The sequence below is a fragment of the Hyla sarda genome, chromosome 2, assembly GCF_029499605.1.
Source record: "Hyla sarda isolate aHylSar1 chromosome 2, aHylSar1.hap1, whole genome shotgun sequence".
Taxonomy (NCBI): Eukaryota; Metazoa; Chordata; class Amphibia; order Anura; family Hylidae; genus Hyla; species Hyla sarda.
In genome coordinates this window covers 82,249,015-82,265,619 of record NC_079190.1, presented here as the reverse complement: position 1 = coordinate 82,265,619, position 16,605 = coordinate 82,249,015, and the positions used below count along the sequence as shown (strand labels likewise).

General features: G+C 45.8%; 1 protein-coding gene across 4 annotated transcripts in view; it reads right to left on the bottom strand.

The window, feature by feature from the left end:
- Positions 1-327: 327 nt before the first annotated feature.
- The window catches only part of CCDC65 (coiled-coil domain containing 65), a 46,763-nt gene continuing 30,485 nt past the window's right edge, over positions 328-16,605 (bottom strand). For 3 of the 4 annotated variants that reach the window (XM_056562254.1, XM_056562255.1, XM_056562256.1), the window contains exons 7-9: positions 8,048-8,266; positions 5,006-5,158; positions 328-808 (exon numbers count right to left, since the gene is read on the bottom strand). In XM_056562254.1, coding sequence (XP_056418229.1) covers positions 491-808; positions 5,006-5,158; positions 8,048-8,266 — 690 coding nt within the window. In that variant the 3' untranslated portion in view covers positions 328-490. The remainder of the gene's footprint in view (positions 809-5,005; positions 5,159-8,047; positions 8,267-16,605) is intronic. The other variant, XM_056562253.1, reaches the window with a different exon arrangement.

The window sequence follows — 16,605 nt, the reverse complement described above, 5'->3', positions numbered from 1 at the left end:
AATAATACAGACTGTTTGCTACTGTATCTAAAAAGGGACATATTTACCCTAAACATCTAGAAGAGCAACTTTCTAATATATTTGTATGGTACAGATCTTACTCTGCTATTTTATTCTATTACTCTATGCCAAGTTTATAATTTTAATACTATTGCCTAATACATTGTTAGGTTGTCTTTTAATATGTATGTTCTTCTCACAAGGGCCCTGTGAGAAGTGTTGAAATCTTATTTTTATAAATAAATAATAATTATTATTGAAGCACGATCCACGTATATCCATTTTATACTCACCTAGAAGGTCCGGGCTACACTGTATTTTTTGGTTTTCCTTTTCTAGCAATTAAGGTATAGTTGCTTGCCCCGTTTGACCTCGGTGCGTAATAGTTGTGAGCTGCACATATCTACATAGTTTTTTCTTTCTCCATTTATATTTTAATTCTTGTTCAAGTCCATTCTCAATACAAAGTCAGGAGTAGAGAAGATGCCTATCACAGTGTACGGCTGACCACATGAGCCGCTTCAATGATGTTATGTACAGGACGCTGGACCCTCTTGTCAGTAACAGGAACTTGTGGGGCACCTTTCTGGGGCAGGTTGCTGCGGTTGTTGAGAATTAGTAGCGGGTTGTGCTGGGTGAGGACCTCATTGCTTACAGAGATACCATCCAAGTACTGCTTAAGCAAAATGCGCAGTTTTTGGTTGTCTTGAGAAAGGACGGCTTTCTCACGATCAAGTGCCCAGCGTTCAAGGAGGACCTTGTTGTATCGCTTCCAAAACAGGTCTAGTGCAGTGTAGTCCAGCATCAACTGAAGGAGAAAGGAGAAACCAAAGCATTTTTAGAGCTATTGTAACTAGATGGGTTTAGCAAAAAATATAGTAAAAAAATTATATAATATAAATAAATAATATATTTTATCTTTTCACCTGTCTCTAATATATCTACAAGTAAACTTTGTTACTTATGTTCTGAGCTTTAATAAACAAAAATTGTGTCAGCAGTAAAGAACTACACTGATCAAAAAAATAAAGGGAACACTAAAACAACACAATGTAACTCCAAGTCAATCACACTTCTGTGAAATCACACTGTCCACTCAGGAAGCAACACTGATTGACAATCAATTTCACATGTTGTTGTGCAAATGGAACAGACAACAGGTGGAAATTATAGGCAATTAGCAAGACACCCGCAAGGTGGTGACCACAGACCACTTCTCAGTTCCTATGCTTCCTGGATGATGTTTTGGTCACTTTTGAATGCTGCCGGTAGTTTCACTCTAGTGGTAGCATGAGACGGAGTCTACAACCCACACAAGTGGCTCAGGTAGTGCAGCTCATCCTGGATGGCACATCAATGCGAGCTGTGGCAAGAAGGTTTGCTGTGTCTGTCAGCGAAGCGTCCAGAGCATGGAGGTGCTACCAGGAGACAGGCCAGTACATCAGGAGAAGTGGAGGTGGCCGCAAGAGGGCAACAACCCAGCAGCAGGACCGCTACCTCCGCCTTTGTGCAAGGAGGAGCACTGCCAGAGCCCTGCAAAATGACCTCCAGCAGGCCACAAATGTGCATGTGTCCACTCTAACGGTCAGAAACAGACTCCATGAAACAGACTCTATGAGGGCCCAACGTCCACAGGTGGGGGTTGTGCTTACAGCCCAACACCGTGCAGGACGTTTGGCATTTGCCAGAGAACACCAAGATTGGCAAATTCGCCACTCGCGCCCTGTGCTCTTCACAGATTAAAACAGGTTCACACTGAGCACTTGTGACAGACGTGACAGAGTCTGGAGATGCCGTGGAGAACGTTCTGCTGCCTGCAACATCCTTCAGCATAATCGGTTTAGCGGTGGTTCAGTAATGGTGTGGAGTGGCATTTCTTTTGGAGGCTGCACAGCCCTCCATGTGCTTGCCAGAGGCCTTGTGAGACTATATGCTGGTGAGGTTGGCCCTGGGTTCGTCCTAATTCAAGACAATGCTAGACCTCATGTGGCTAAAGTGTGTCAGCAGTTCCTGCAAGAGGAAGGCATTGATTCTATGGACTGGCCCATCCGTTCCCCAGACCTGAATCAGATTGAGCACATCTGGGACATCATGTCTCGCTCCATCCACCAATGCCACGTTGCACCACAGACTGTCCAGGAGTTGGCGGATGCTTTAGTCCAGGTCTGGGAGGACATCCCTCAGGAGACCATCCGCCACCTCATCAGGAGCATGCCCAGGCATTGTAGGGAGGTCATACGGGCACTTGGAGGCTACACACACTACTGAGCCTCATTTTGACTTGTTTTAAGGACATTACATTACAGTTGGATCAGCCTGTAGTGTGTTTTTCCACTTTGATTTTGAGTGTAACTCCATATCCAGACCTCCATGGGTTGATAAATTTGATTTCCATTGATAATTTTTGTGTGATTTTGTTGTCAGCACATTCAACTATGTAAAGACGAAAGTATTTCATATGATTAGTTCATTCATTCAGATCTAGGATGTGTTATCTTAGTGTTCCATTTATTTTTTGCCTGTATATGGTCCATCTAATCTGCCCAATATTCTAAATATTATGAATAGTCCCTGGCCCTATCTTATATGAAGGATAGCCTTATGTCTATCCCATGCATTTTTTAACTCCTTCACTGTATTTGCAGCGACAGAAGGATATTCCAAGCATCCATTACTCTCAGTTAAGTAATACTTCCAGATATTACTACATAAACCTTTGCCCCTAATATAAAACTATGTCCTCTTGTGGTAGTTTTTCTTCTTTTAAATATGCTCTCCTCCTTTACTGTGTTGATTCCCTTTATGTATTTAAAAGTCTCTATCATACTCTCCTCCTTTACTGTGTTGATTCCCTTTATGTATTTAAAAGTCTCTATCATATCCCCTCTGTCTCGTCTTTCTTCAATACATGTTAAGGTCCTTTAGCCTTTCCTGGTAAGTTTTCTCCTGCAATCCATGTACTAGTTTAGTAGCTCCATTTATTTGGCTCATCGCCAGCAGCAGCGGTGTCCCGCCTCTGCCAGAGATAGACTGGGCAGCAGTGTGATGTATTGAGTCCTGGCACTGGTCTTCTTCCTAGTGCCCAGGCCCATTGCATCACCCTGCCATTCAGCCAATCACTGGCCGAGGGGGGACATCTTTCTATTATATCCAGCAGTAACTTCAGACATATGTGCTACAGTAGCTCTTCTTTGTGCATCCATTTGCATTCATCCAGGAAGGTAGGGGGCCGCTCTGCTTCAAGGATGTGTAAGTAGACTGGGGTCCACAGATAAGATCAGGAGGGGTCCCAGCGGTCGGACCCCCAATCAGACACTTAACCCATATCCGTTCCTTGAACTACCCCTTTGAATATTGCTGAGAGTTGCAGGGGCATCAGAGCATACATAGCTGTGAGGCTAGGGTTCCGCTTTTAGCAAAAACGCCCCAAAAAACAAAAACAAAAACACCCATTCTGACGCATGTTATTTTTTTTTTTGGTGAAAAATAGACCTGTATACTCGTCCATGTGCCTTTAACCAGGTATGGCGCGGGCTTCCGACTCGAGCCCGGGTCATACCGGCCGGCCCTCAGCTGATTCTTGTAGCTAAGGGCCGGCTTTAATAGCCGACATGCTGCGATCACTGCGATCGACTATTAACCTTTTAGATTGCCGCTGTCAAAGTTGACAGCGGCGTCTAAAGAACCCTGTAAACACTCCCTGGTGGTCCAGTGGGGTGGCTCGCCCCCCTGCAGGGCGATCACGGGGGGCGATCCACTATGTAGGTAGCCGGAGCTGCTTCCATGCAGGTCCAGGCTTTTGCATTGATAAAGCTTGGCAGGTCCAGGGTTTATCAATGGAGCGCAGAACACACAGATCAATGTGGTTCTTTGGAACCACATTGATCTGTATGAGGAATCTAATGATTCCTCCTAAAATTCCCCCAAGGGGACTAATAAAGTGTAAAAAAAAAAGTTAAATAACAGTTAAAAAAAAACACACACATTAACCCCTTCCTTATTAAAAGTTTAAAACACCCCCCTTTTCCCAAATTCGAGTGACAGTGGCGGCAGCAGGGCTCTAGATCGCAGGAAAGGCAGGGGGAGAGAAGCGGGCAGTGACGGCCTCTCTCCCCCTGCCTTTCCTGGGGGCCTCTGCGGGGTCAGAAAAATCGGGGATGGGGGAGGCAATGGGGCAGCGGCGCTGGCAGTCTCTGGACCCCAGGATAGGCAGGGGCAGAGAATCGGGCAGCGACAGCAGGTCTCTGGACCTGCAAAAGCCGCTGCAGTTCATTGATTTAAAGCACCCGCTTTAAATCATTGAACTGCAGCGGCTTATCAGCGTATAACACGCAGATAGACTTTAGGCTAAAAATTTTAGCCTAAAAAATGCGTATTATACGCCGATAAATATGGTATGTGGTATCGCCGCGTGCGTAAAAGTCTGAACTATAAAAATATAACATTAATTAAACCGCACGGTCAATGGTGTAAATGTATAAAAAATTCCAAAGTCCAAAACTGGCCGGCCAGTGATGTGAATATAAATTCACATCACTGATTCATATTTCCCGCTGAGAGAGGGGATTGGCTGCCACCATGCGGCCAATCACCACTCTGGGCGGAAAATATGAATGAATGATGTGAATTTCTATTCACATTACTGGTCGGAGTACAGAGCAGAGATGAGAGCGCTGTATAGAGCCGCTCCGCATCTCTGCAATAGATAGGACGATCGCATCGGGTGTCACTCCTGACACCCAGGGCGATCTGTCTATTAGTACACAAACTACTACTCCCATCATGGCACAGTGTGTGGAAACCAAGTGGCAAAAACCAAGTGGAAAATTTTCCTTCAGGGGCCCTCTAATGCTCATTACTGTAAAAGTGTATGTTGTGTCTGTTACATCTTTACTGGTGCTCAGTGGTGTTACATCTTTACGTTACATCTTTACTGGTGCTGGTGGAGATTTCTTAACCACTATAAACTAACCATTAATACATTGTTGCAACCACATTTATTCACCTCTGCCAGCTGCTCAGAAGGCTTCTCCATGCTGACTCTCTCCGCTTCCTCTCTCTCTGCATCATTTAAGGAAGATGGGTAGAAGGGCAACACTTTCTCTTCCTCAGTTTCCAGTTTACGACACATTTCGGCCAAGCGTAGAATCTGCTCTCCCTGTACACAGAAGCAGCAATGACAACTTATTTTATAAAAATAAAAAATAAAAAAAATTGGGCCTTCACACATACTTTTTTCTTTGCAAAAAAGCTCAAAAAACTGTAGAATTTACAGACAGCCCCCATGAGTTTCTTTTCATCTCCCCATCCGGAACTCCTTCATCCCCCCCCCCCCCTCTTTTTTTTCTCTGTTTCTCCCTCCCTCTTTTTTCCATTTGTGGTTTTCCTCCAATCATTGTTTTTTCTCTTCTTTTGTTGTCAGTTCGTCTTCCTGTTTCCGCCCCCCCCCCCACAAACTGTGTTATAACTTGAATTTTCTTCTTCTGATCTTTTTAGCTTTATTAGCTTTTTCTGCTTTATTGAGACTTGTCTCATTGATATTTCACTCTATTAAAGGGGTACTCCGGTGGAAAACTTTTTTTTTTAAATGAACTGGTGCCAGAAAGTTAAACAGATTTGTAAATTACTTCTATTAAAAAAAAATCTTAATCCTTTTAGTACTCTTTAGCAGCGGTATACTACAGAGTAAATTCTTTATTTTTTTAATTTCTTTTTGTGTTGTGCACAGTGCTCTCTGCTGACACCTGATGCCTGTATCAGGAACTGTCCAGAGCAGGAGAAAAATCCCCATTGCAAACCTATGCTGTAAAGAATTTCCTCTGTAGCATACAGTTGCTAAAAAGTACTAAAAGGATTAAGATTTTTTAATAGAAGTCATTTACAAATCTGTTTAACTTTCTGGCACCAGTTCATTAAAAAAGAAAAAAAAGTTTTCCACCAGAGTACCCCTTTAAGACCAGTTGTTTTTACTGATTTATGGGATTGCATTCCCTCATCAGCTGTTGGATGATGTTCTCGTCACTTTTGTAAAACTTTAATAAAAATTTACAGTTTAAAAAAAAAAAAAAAAACTGTAGAATTACATATTTTGCTTCATGTGATGTTCATGCAATGTTTGTTGTGGTTTTCCAAAATAATGTGTTTTAATTCATTGCATTTTCTCGCTGCATTTCTCCTATTTAGGATAGAGCCATACCTGCCATATTTTGCTGCGTATTTTCTACAGCTGATTTTGCTGCCTATTGACTTTAATGGGTAGAAAATACGCAGCCGCAAATATGCAACAAAATGTCCCTTCAACTTGTGCACCTTTTTAATGACTGAAGTTGAGGTTCTTTTCATTATTGTTTTTTTTATTGCATTCTCTTAGCACAGATAATTCTGTATAGGCCAGCTACACCACTACAAAATAATACATTTCACACAGTACAGAATCCATATAAAACTTGGATGAGGTTGCTGTCTGATATTGGCCAGAAATGCCTACAAGAGAATATGATAAGGTCTATGAAGGAGATTTATCAAAACCTGTCCAGAGGAAAAGTTGCTGAGTTGCCCATAGCAACCAATCAGATCGCTTCTTTCATTTTTCAGAGGCCTTTTCAAAAGTGAAAGAAGCGATCTGATTGGTTGCTATGAGCAACTCAGCAACTTTTCCTCTGGACAGGTTTTGATATATCTCCCCTATGTGTATAAGAAATCAGTGTTGTCTGAAATATCATCAATAAGGCCATGTTCACAAGGTGGAAATTTGGCAGAGATTCCGCAAATTAGCGGGACCGTTTGGTAATGTACTGTCTCCATAGACGGCAATGCATTTTCGAGCAGATATCGCCGAAACATTTGACATGTCAATTCTTTCAGCGGAGGCCATAATTGGCATTTCCGTGGCGGATGTTTCTATAGCAGAAATTCTCCCGCTCAGCGTTGCATTGAAAGCAATGGGGGAGATTTATCAAAACCTGTCCAGAGGAAAAGTTGCCCAGTTGTCCATAGCAACCAATCAGATCGCTTCTTTTAACAAGGCCTCTGCAAAATAAAAGAAGCAATCTGATTGGTTGCTAGGGGAAACTGGACAACTTTTCCTTTGCACAGGATTTGATAAATCTCCCCAAATGACTAAATTTTTCCACCAGATTCTGCTCGGAAAATCCCTTGAACATGGTCCAAGACTCTGTGCTGACAGCAGATTGTTCTATCAGAAAAATCTGTTGCTTATTAAAATCAGAAATCCTAAGACATATGCTTGTATTTCTGCTGCAGATTTTGACAGGCATGGATTCCGCACAGATTTTGGATGCGGATTACCCCCAGGCAATGAGGCTAACCTTTATGTCCTCTATTTTTTTTCCCACTGCACACAGATCCTGGAGATTTATCAAAGCCTTTGTAGATGAAGAGTGGTGCAGTTTCCCAAGGCGACCAATCACATTGCTTCTTCTATTTTTAGAGGCCTTTTTAAACATGAAAGAAGCGATCTGATTGGTTGCTATGGGCAGCTTCTCCACTTTTCCTCTTCACAGGTTTTAATAAATCTCCCCAAGCGGAATGTGGTATTGGAACAGAATTTGTATTTGATGCAGAATACATGCCAAAATCTGTACACAATTTCACCATGTAAACACGTCCAAAGTATAACAAAAAAGCTCTCCCAAATCATATAAAAAGAACAGCCCTATAATCTCTTCCTTCTGTGTTGTTTGTTGTAAAACAGAACTACCAGAAAATGTATATTAGATGCTGCTTAGTGGGGGAGATTAATCAAAACCTGTGCAGAGGAAAATTTGCCCAGTTGCCCATAGCAACCAATCAGATCACTTCTTTCATTTTTCACAAGCCTTTCTAAAAATTAAAGAAGCGATCTGATTGGTTGCTATGGGCAACTGGGCAAGTTTTCCTCTGCACAGGTTTTGATTAATCTCCCCCAGTGTGTCTAAAAAATGTGGAATAAATAATATAAAAAATTGTATTTACATAAATAAACTTTACTTTTAATAGTGAATTTTGTCTGTCGCATGTTTATGTATATATTCATATGTGGCAATACCTTCTCTATAACTCTGTTCAGTTGCTTGAGCGCAGCATTGCTCTGCACTGTCAGGGTGGTGAGGCGGCTATGCTCTGCACCTCTTGCTTGGTTCATTTGGCTTTTTAACTTTTGAAACTGCTTGTGCACCACTTCCTTATCCTCCCGTAGTTGCCGGTTCTGCTCTTCACTTTCACGAGTATGAGTTGCTATCTTATTCCTCAAGGTTGTTATGGTTTCCTATATAAAAGAAGGAGTGGTTAGTACTTAAATTTCAGTTCAGAGGAGCGGGTTACTGGGCACAGCTAAGGTATATACATCCCTTGTAGATCTGTATATGGCAATTGAGTCCAAGCTACACAGTAACAATGTGCATCTGTGTCTGTGGTGCTCACGATAAAGAGCCAGTCCATATAATCTTAATCCATGTAAGAAATGGAGCACTCACCTCGGACACTATAAGAGGAAGTAAAACTTCTTTATTGAAGAAACATGTGAGGCGACATAGCAGGGAGGTGGAGGATGGTCAGGAACGGGAGGATGCTGCCGATGGGCGACGGTCCGTTATCGCGCCTCTCGCACTTCGTGGGGCCTGACGAAGCGCGAGAAGCGCGATAACGGACCGTCGCCCACCGGCAGCATCCTCCCGTTCCTGACCATCCTCCACCTCCCTGCTATGTCGCCTCACATGTTTCTTCAATAAAGAAGATTTTCGGCATCTTATAGTGTCCGAGGTGAGTGCTCCGTTTCTTACATGGATTAAGATTAGTACCGTATTTATCGGGGTATACCATTCACTGGCCTATAACACGCACCCTCATTTTACCAAGGATATTTGGGTAAAAAAAGTTTTTTACCCAAATATCCTTGGTAAAATGAGGGTGCGTGTGTGTGCATGCGTATACCCCGATACACCCCCAGGAAAGGCAGGGGGAGAGAGGCCGTTGCTGCCCGTTTCTCTCCCCCTGCCTTTCCTGGGGTCTAGAGCCCTGCTGCCGGCCCTTCTCTCCCCCTGACTATCGGTGCCGGCACCCCTTCTCTCCCCCTGGCTATCGGCGCCGCTGACCGTTCTCTCCCCCTGACTATCGGTGCCGCCGCCCCATTGCCGGCGCTGATAGCCAGGGGGAGAGAAGCGGCGCCGATAGCCAGGGGGAGAGAAGGGGCAGCGGCACCCATTGCCGGCGCCGCTGCCCCGTTGCCTCCCCCATCCCCGGTTGTATAATTACCTGTTGCCGTTGTCGGGTCCGCGCTGCTTCAGGCCTCCGGTGTGCGTCCCATGCATCGTTGCTATTCACTGCATGGCGTGGCGCAATGACGAGTGACGTCATTGCGTCTCGCAGCGCATAGCAATGACACAGGGGACGCACACCGGAGGCCTGAAGCAGCGCGGACCCGACCCTGGCAACAGGTAATTATACAACCGGGGATAGGGGAGGCAACGGGGCAGTGGCGCCGGCAATGGGTGCCGCTGCCCCTTCTCTCCCCCTGTCTGTCGGCGCCGCTGCCCCATTGCCGATAGCCAGGGGGAGAGAACGGGCAGTGGCACCGATAGCCAGGGGGAGAGAAGGGCCGGCAGCAGGGCTCTAGACCCCAAGACAGGCAGGGGCAGAGAAGCCGGCAGCGCTGGCGGTCTCTGCACCTGCAAAGCCGCTGCAGTTCATTGATTTAAAGCGCCCGCTTTAAATCATTGAACTGCAGCGGCTTATAGGCGTACAACACGCAGGTAGACTTTAGGCTAAAAATTTTAGCCTAAAAAGTGCGTGTTATACGCCGATAAATACGGTACTTAAATCATTCAGCTATTCAGTAAATTATAAATGTAGGAATTTTTTATAAATTTTTATTCCCTAGGGGTATGTTCAGACTACGTATTTTGAATGGAATCTCCGCTCGCAGAATTCCATGAGCGGAGATTCCATCTGGAGGACCGCACGGCACTGCACCGTCACCATTGACGAACATGTTCTTTCTATGTGTGGATCAATATCAGCAACGGAACTGTCCGCTGCTGAAATTCCGCAGTGTGAACGGGTCCGCGGAAGACCCCTTCACACTAATGTTAGGAGATTACACAGCAGAATTCCAACGGGCAATTTAGCGCGCGGAATTCCGCACTAATTACGTAGTGTGAACATATCCTAACTGTATACTTTCAAGGAATCTGTAGATGTAGAGTATAAAAGCTGTTAGGGTATAAAAGCAAACTGTATCTTTCCTGGAGGGGATGGTGGTTGCCAAATTTATACCATTGTCTTTTTTTTTTAGCCAAGTGTCAAGGAATCGGCGCCGAGCTGCTTAAGTGCCCCAACCTGGATAGCCTCAGCTGTACCTTTCAGTTATCAAATGATGTCTGCAGCTCTTATCAGCTAATAGATTCCCTTTAACAACCAAGCACTTTTTTTGTTTTTACATTTTCACCTTTCAAGAGTCAACTTTTAGTGAGTGAAAAAAAATAACAGAATCTGTTATTTTTTTTATGATGGTGTAAGATATATGAGATTTCACTGGATATCTGACTGGGTATGCCTTGTGCTACTATAAGGAAAGCGATTTCTGTCTTAGTCAGTTTATGTAACTGTATACAAAAAAATAATAATATATATATATATATATGCATACACATACACCAGTATATGCAGACACACATTTTATATATATATCAGGGGTGTGGAAATAAAAAAAAAACTACTTGTCCAAGGGAATAAAGCGGAACACAATCTACTTGTCCTGGTAGATGAAACAATTTCAACCAAAATAGTACGATCCCCCCCACTAGACCACCAGGGATGGATATAAGATCCCTTTAGACACTGCTGTCAACTTAGACAGCGGTGATCTAATGGTTTAATAGCGACCACGGTGATCGCAGCATGCCAGGCTATTAGCGGCGGGAGAGCTGTAGCTAGATCCTTTTACACCCGAGGCAAGCCCCCCCCCCCCCATCTGACCCCTATAACTCCAATTTTTCCATATACAGGAATGTATGAGGGTAATCTTATGTGCCGTGATCTGTAGTTTTTATCGGAACCATTTATTATCGGAACTTTTATTAGGAAAGGGGCTTATTCACATATATACGCACTTTTTAAAATATTTTAATCACTATTTTTCCATAGGGGCTTATATATGGAGTCTTTTGATTGGAAACCACTGAACAATACTGTGTTACTGGGGGGGGGGGGGGGGTGTTCTGCTTCTCCAGTTTATGTGATGCATTTTATTTATTCTAATTTATGTGTCAGAAAATGCTAGAAGTTTAGTTATTAGATAACTAAAATTCCCAGCATGCCCTGATGTAGCCTATGGTTGTGGGTGTTGCAGCATGTTGCACTGTATAGTAGTCCAGTTAAGGTTATTGTGGAACATGCTGGGAGTTGTAGTTTTGGTTCGTGTCAGCTGCAGAGCCATAGGCTGTGTCAAGGAATACTGGGAATTGCAGTTAGTAACTACAACACCCAGCATGCCCTGATACAGCCTATGGCTCTGCAGCTGACCCGAACCAAAACTACAACTCCCAGCATGTTACACTTTATAGTTCTACAGTTTAGTGCAACATGCTGGAAGTTGTAGTTTTGGTTCGGGCGTGTTTGCGTGCATCCGTGGGGCTCTTGGTTGTCGGGCGAGTATGAAGGGGGGGGGGATTCTGGAGGTGCAATATAGTGCGGGTGGCCAGAAACCACTAAAAATAAAAAAATAAAATTAGCACAACTGGCAGCAGCACTTGTCAGTCTGCCCCTGTACAAAACATACATGCACACACATATCATACATACACATATACATACACCGGCCACTGCCCCCTATATCATACATTACATATACACATCATACATACAGACACATCATACATACATACACCCGCCGCTGCCCCCCATCATACATCACATACACACATCATATATACACATACACACATACACTCAAACCATACATATACACACATCATACATACACCCGCCGCTGCCCCCCCCCCCACATCATACATTACATACACACATACACAAACATCATACACATACACACATCATATATACACAATCATACACACATCATATATACACAGACATCATACACACATCATATATAGACAGACATCATACTCACATCATATGCACATCACATATACACAGACATCATACACACATCATATATACACAGACATCATACACACAGACATCATACACACATCCTATATACACAGACATCATACACACATCATATATACACAGACATCATACAAACATCATATATACACAGACATCATACACACATCATATATACACAGACATCATGCACACATCATCATACACACATCATATATACACAGACATCATACACACATCATATATACACAGACATCATACACACATCATATATACACAGACATCATACACACATCATATATACACAGACATCATACACACATCATATATACACAGACATCATCCACACATCATATATATGTTGTAGCCCTTGGGGGTGTATGGTAGTGGTGGTATGGTATAGGTATATAAAGGGTTAATGTTAACCCTAGAGTTTGTGACGCCAGGCTGAGGACTAGTATGCTGAATCAATGTTCCGGCCTATTGCTGCCCTTCCCAGTAACGATAGGTGCATAAAATAACTGAAGGTCCACAAAGAGATTGAACTTGAACAACTTTTTACTGAAGTGCTTGCAATATCCACGGCACAGTAACAGTCTCATACAAACAGTCCTTAGGTTGCTTAGTGACTGGCAGTTGTAGCGGACCTTGAGCTAGATATACAGTCTCTGAATTTAGGGAGAGATTTGCAGATCTGTCCGGATTTAGGGGAACTATTAGGTCCGGTGATGCTGCAGAGTGTCTGGGAATTGATACACTCTATAATTAGATTGTTAAGCCATCGCCGCAAGGCTCAGGCCTAACTCACTGTGATAATTGCTGCGCAGATCCTTCTCTCATGACAGCCCACGAGGTAAGAGAGAGAAACATGGCTGCCGCTCCCTTATATGGGCAGGGGGCGTGGTGAATCTGATTGGTCCAAACATCTGCCATTCACCATTACATGGTGTAATGGGATTGCTTACATCACAGGGCCTCCAAAGGTCCTTAAGCTCAATACCATAGAGTTCACCTAGTCACATGACCCGCAGGTCCTGCAATGCTATGGAAACAAGTAATTAACCATTTATTTACATATGTTATTCTATTTACATTAACCTTTGAATAAGTTAGTGATTTATACACTAGAATAGAGGCGACTAGGGGTAGACTGGATGACGGGGATCCCTACATCCTAGGGACTCTGGCTATGGGGACCCATACATAAATAGGTACCGAATAGAATGCGGTACTGGGACACCACAAACCCCCTTACTAAAGATAAGTCGGCCTCGACGTCTGTCCCCTGAGACTAGGGACTAGGACTAGAACAGGATGATATAGAACAGGATGATCTGAACATTTGCTACACATCCTAGGTAGACTAAACACACTTTGATGCTATCTAGACAATTGAATACTATCTAGACATTTGAATGCTATCTAGACAATTGAAGAAGCTATCTATACTTTAGTTTCTAGCTTCCTTGTTATGAATCGGCAGGCTGGAGGTGGATCCTCTGTGTCAGCGAGGGATTGGCTACTGGTATTCACCAGAGCCCGCCGCAAAGCGGGATGGTCTTGCTGCGGCGGTAGCAACCAGGTCGTATCCACCGGTAACGGCTCAACCTCGCTGACTGCTGAGAGTGGCGTGGGACAGAAGGACTAGACAGAGGCGAGGTCAGACGTAGCACAAGGTCAAGGCAGGCGGCAAGGTTCGTAGTCAAGGGTAACGGCAGAAGGTCTGGTAACACTGGTAAGGCAATCACAGAAACGCTTTCACTAGGCACAAAGGCAACAAGATCCGGCAATGCAGGGAAGGGGAAGTGAGGTAATATAGGCCTGGAGCAGGTGAGCTAATTACACTGATTGGGCCAGGCACCAATTAGCGGTGCACTGGCCCTATAAATCTTAGAGAGCTGGCGCGCGCGCCCTAGAAAGCGGAGCCGCGCGCACCAGGACGTGACAGCCGGGGACCGGGACAGGTAACTAGATTGGGATGCGATCCGCGAGCGGGCGTGTCCCGCTATGCAAATCGCATCCCCGCCGGCAGTGTCAGTGCAGCACTCCCGGTCAGCGGGTCTGACCGCGGCCCTGCAGAGAGGAGAACGCCGCGAGCTCCGGGGAGGAGCAGGGACCCGGAGCGCTCGGCGTAACAGTACCCCCCCCTTAGGTCTCCCCCTCTTTTTGTCTGCTTGTCCCTTCATACGAGACGAGGCCATTGGGAGCGATTCTTGAGTTTCCTTCCGGATGATGGAGAAGTCCTGGGTAACTTCATCAACGGCAGGAAATCCAGAAGAAGTGGGAATGGGGAGGGGGGCAGAGGGTGAAGCTTGCCACGGGGCAGTGTGTTACCAGGAAGGGGGCTATGAGGAGGCAAAATCTCAGCTTTCTTTTTGCCGAAAATATCCTGGTAAGTCTTGGGAGGGGCCGGTATGGGTGGAACCTCAGGAGTTAGACAAGTGGGAGCAGATGTGAGGCATCGTTTGTGACAAGAAGGACCCCAATTTTTGATCTCCCTGGTGGTCCAGTCAAGGGTAGGAGAATGACGTTGGAGCCATGGCAGACCGAGGAGGACTTCAGAGGTGCAGTTGGGCAGAACAAAAAATTCAATTTTTTCGTGATGCAGTCCAATGCTCATAAGCAGGGGTTCTGTGCGGTAACGAACAATGCAGTCCAATTTTACTCCGTTGACAGAAGAAATGTAGAGCGGCTTGACGAGACGGGTCACTGGGATGCTGAACCTATTAACAAAAGAGGCCAAAATAAAATTTCCTGCAGAACCAGAGCCCAAGAAGGCCACAGCTGAGAAGGAGGAGTTGGCACAAGGAGAAATCCGCACGGGCACAGTGAGACGTGGAGAAGCAGACTTCACACCAAGAGACGCCACTCCCACGTGAGCTGGGTGCGTGCGTTACCCAGACGCGGAGGACGAATAGGGCAGTCCACTAGGAAATGTTCGGTACTAGCGCAGTACAGGCATAAATTTTTATCTCTGCGACGAGACCTCTCTTCATGGGTCAGGCGAGACCGATCCACTTGCATAGCCTCCTCGGCGGGAGGCACAGGGGTAGATTGCAAAGGATTCCGGGAGAGAGGTGCCCAGAGATCAAGGTCCTTTTCCTGGCGGAGCTCCTAGTGTCTTTCAGAAAAACGCATGTCGATGCGGGTGGCCAAATGGATAAGTTCAGACAGGTTAGCAGGAATTTCTCGTGCGGCCAGTACATCTTTGATGTTGCTGGATAAGCCTTTCTTGAAGGTCGCGCAGAGGGCCTAGTTGTTCCAGGCTAGCTCAGAGGCGAGGGTACGAAACTGTATGGCATATTCGCCTACGGAAGAACTTCCTTGGACTAGGTTCAGCAAAGCAGTCTCGGCAGAGGAGGCCCGGGCTGGCTCCTCGAAGACACTACGGACTTCAGCGAAGAAGGACTGGACAGTGGCTGTGGCAGGATCATCGCGGTCCCAGAGTGGTGTGGCCCATGACAAGGCCTTTCCAGACAGAAGACTAACTACGAAAGCCACCTTAGACCGTTCTGTAGGAAATTGGTCCGACAACATCTCCAAGTGTAGGGAACATTGAGACAGGAAACCAAGGCAGAGTTTAGAGTCCCCATCAAATTTGTCCGGCAGGGACAAGCGGAGGCTAGGAGCGGCCACTCGCTGCGGAGGAGGTGCAGGAGCTGGCGGAGGAGATGGTTGCTGTAGCTGTGGCAGAAGTTGCTGTAGCATGGTGGTCAACTGCGACAGCTGCTGTCCTTGTTGGGCGATCTGTTGGGATTGCTGGGCGACCGCCGTGGATAGGTCAGCGAGACTTGGCAGCGGCACTTCAGAGGGATCCATGGCCAGATCTACTGTTATGATTCGGCAGGCTGGAGGTGGATCCTCTGTGTCAGCGAGGGATTGGATACTGGTATTCACCAGAGCCCGCCGCAAAGCGGGATGGTCTTGCTGCGGCGGTAGCAACCAGGTCGTATCCACCGGTAATGGCTCAACCTCGCTGACTGCTGAGAGTGGCGTAGGACAGAAGGACTAGACCAAGGCGAGGTCAGACGTAGCAGAAGGTCAAGGCAGGCGTCAAGGTTCGTAGTCAAGGGTAACGGCAGAAGGTCTGGTAACACTGGTAAGGCAATCACAGAAACGCTTTCACTAGGCACAAGGCAACAAGATCCGGCAATGCAGGGAAGGGGAAGTGAGGTAATATAGGCCTGGAGCAGGTGAGCTAATTACACTGATTGGGCCAGGCACCAATTAGCGGTGCACTGGCCCTATAAATCTTAGAGAGCTGGCGCGCGCGGGGACTGGGACAGGTAACTAGATTGGGATGCGATCCGCGAGCGGGCGCGTCCCGCTATGCGAATCGCATCCCCGCCGGCAGTGTCAGTGCAGCGCTCCCGGTCAGCGGGTCTGACCGGGGCGCTGCAGAGAGGAGAACGCTGCGAGCGCTCCGGGGAGGAGCAGGGACCCGGAGCGCTCGGCGTAACATTCCTATACAACTTT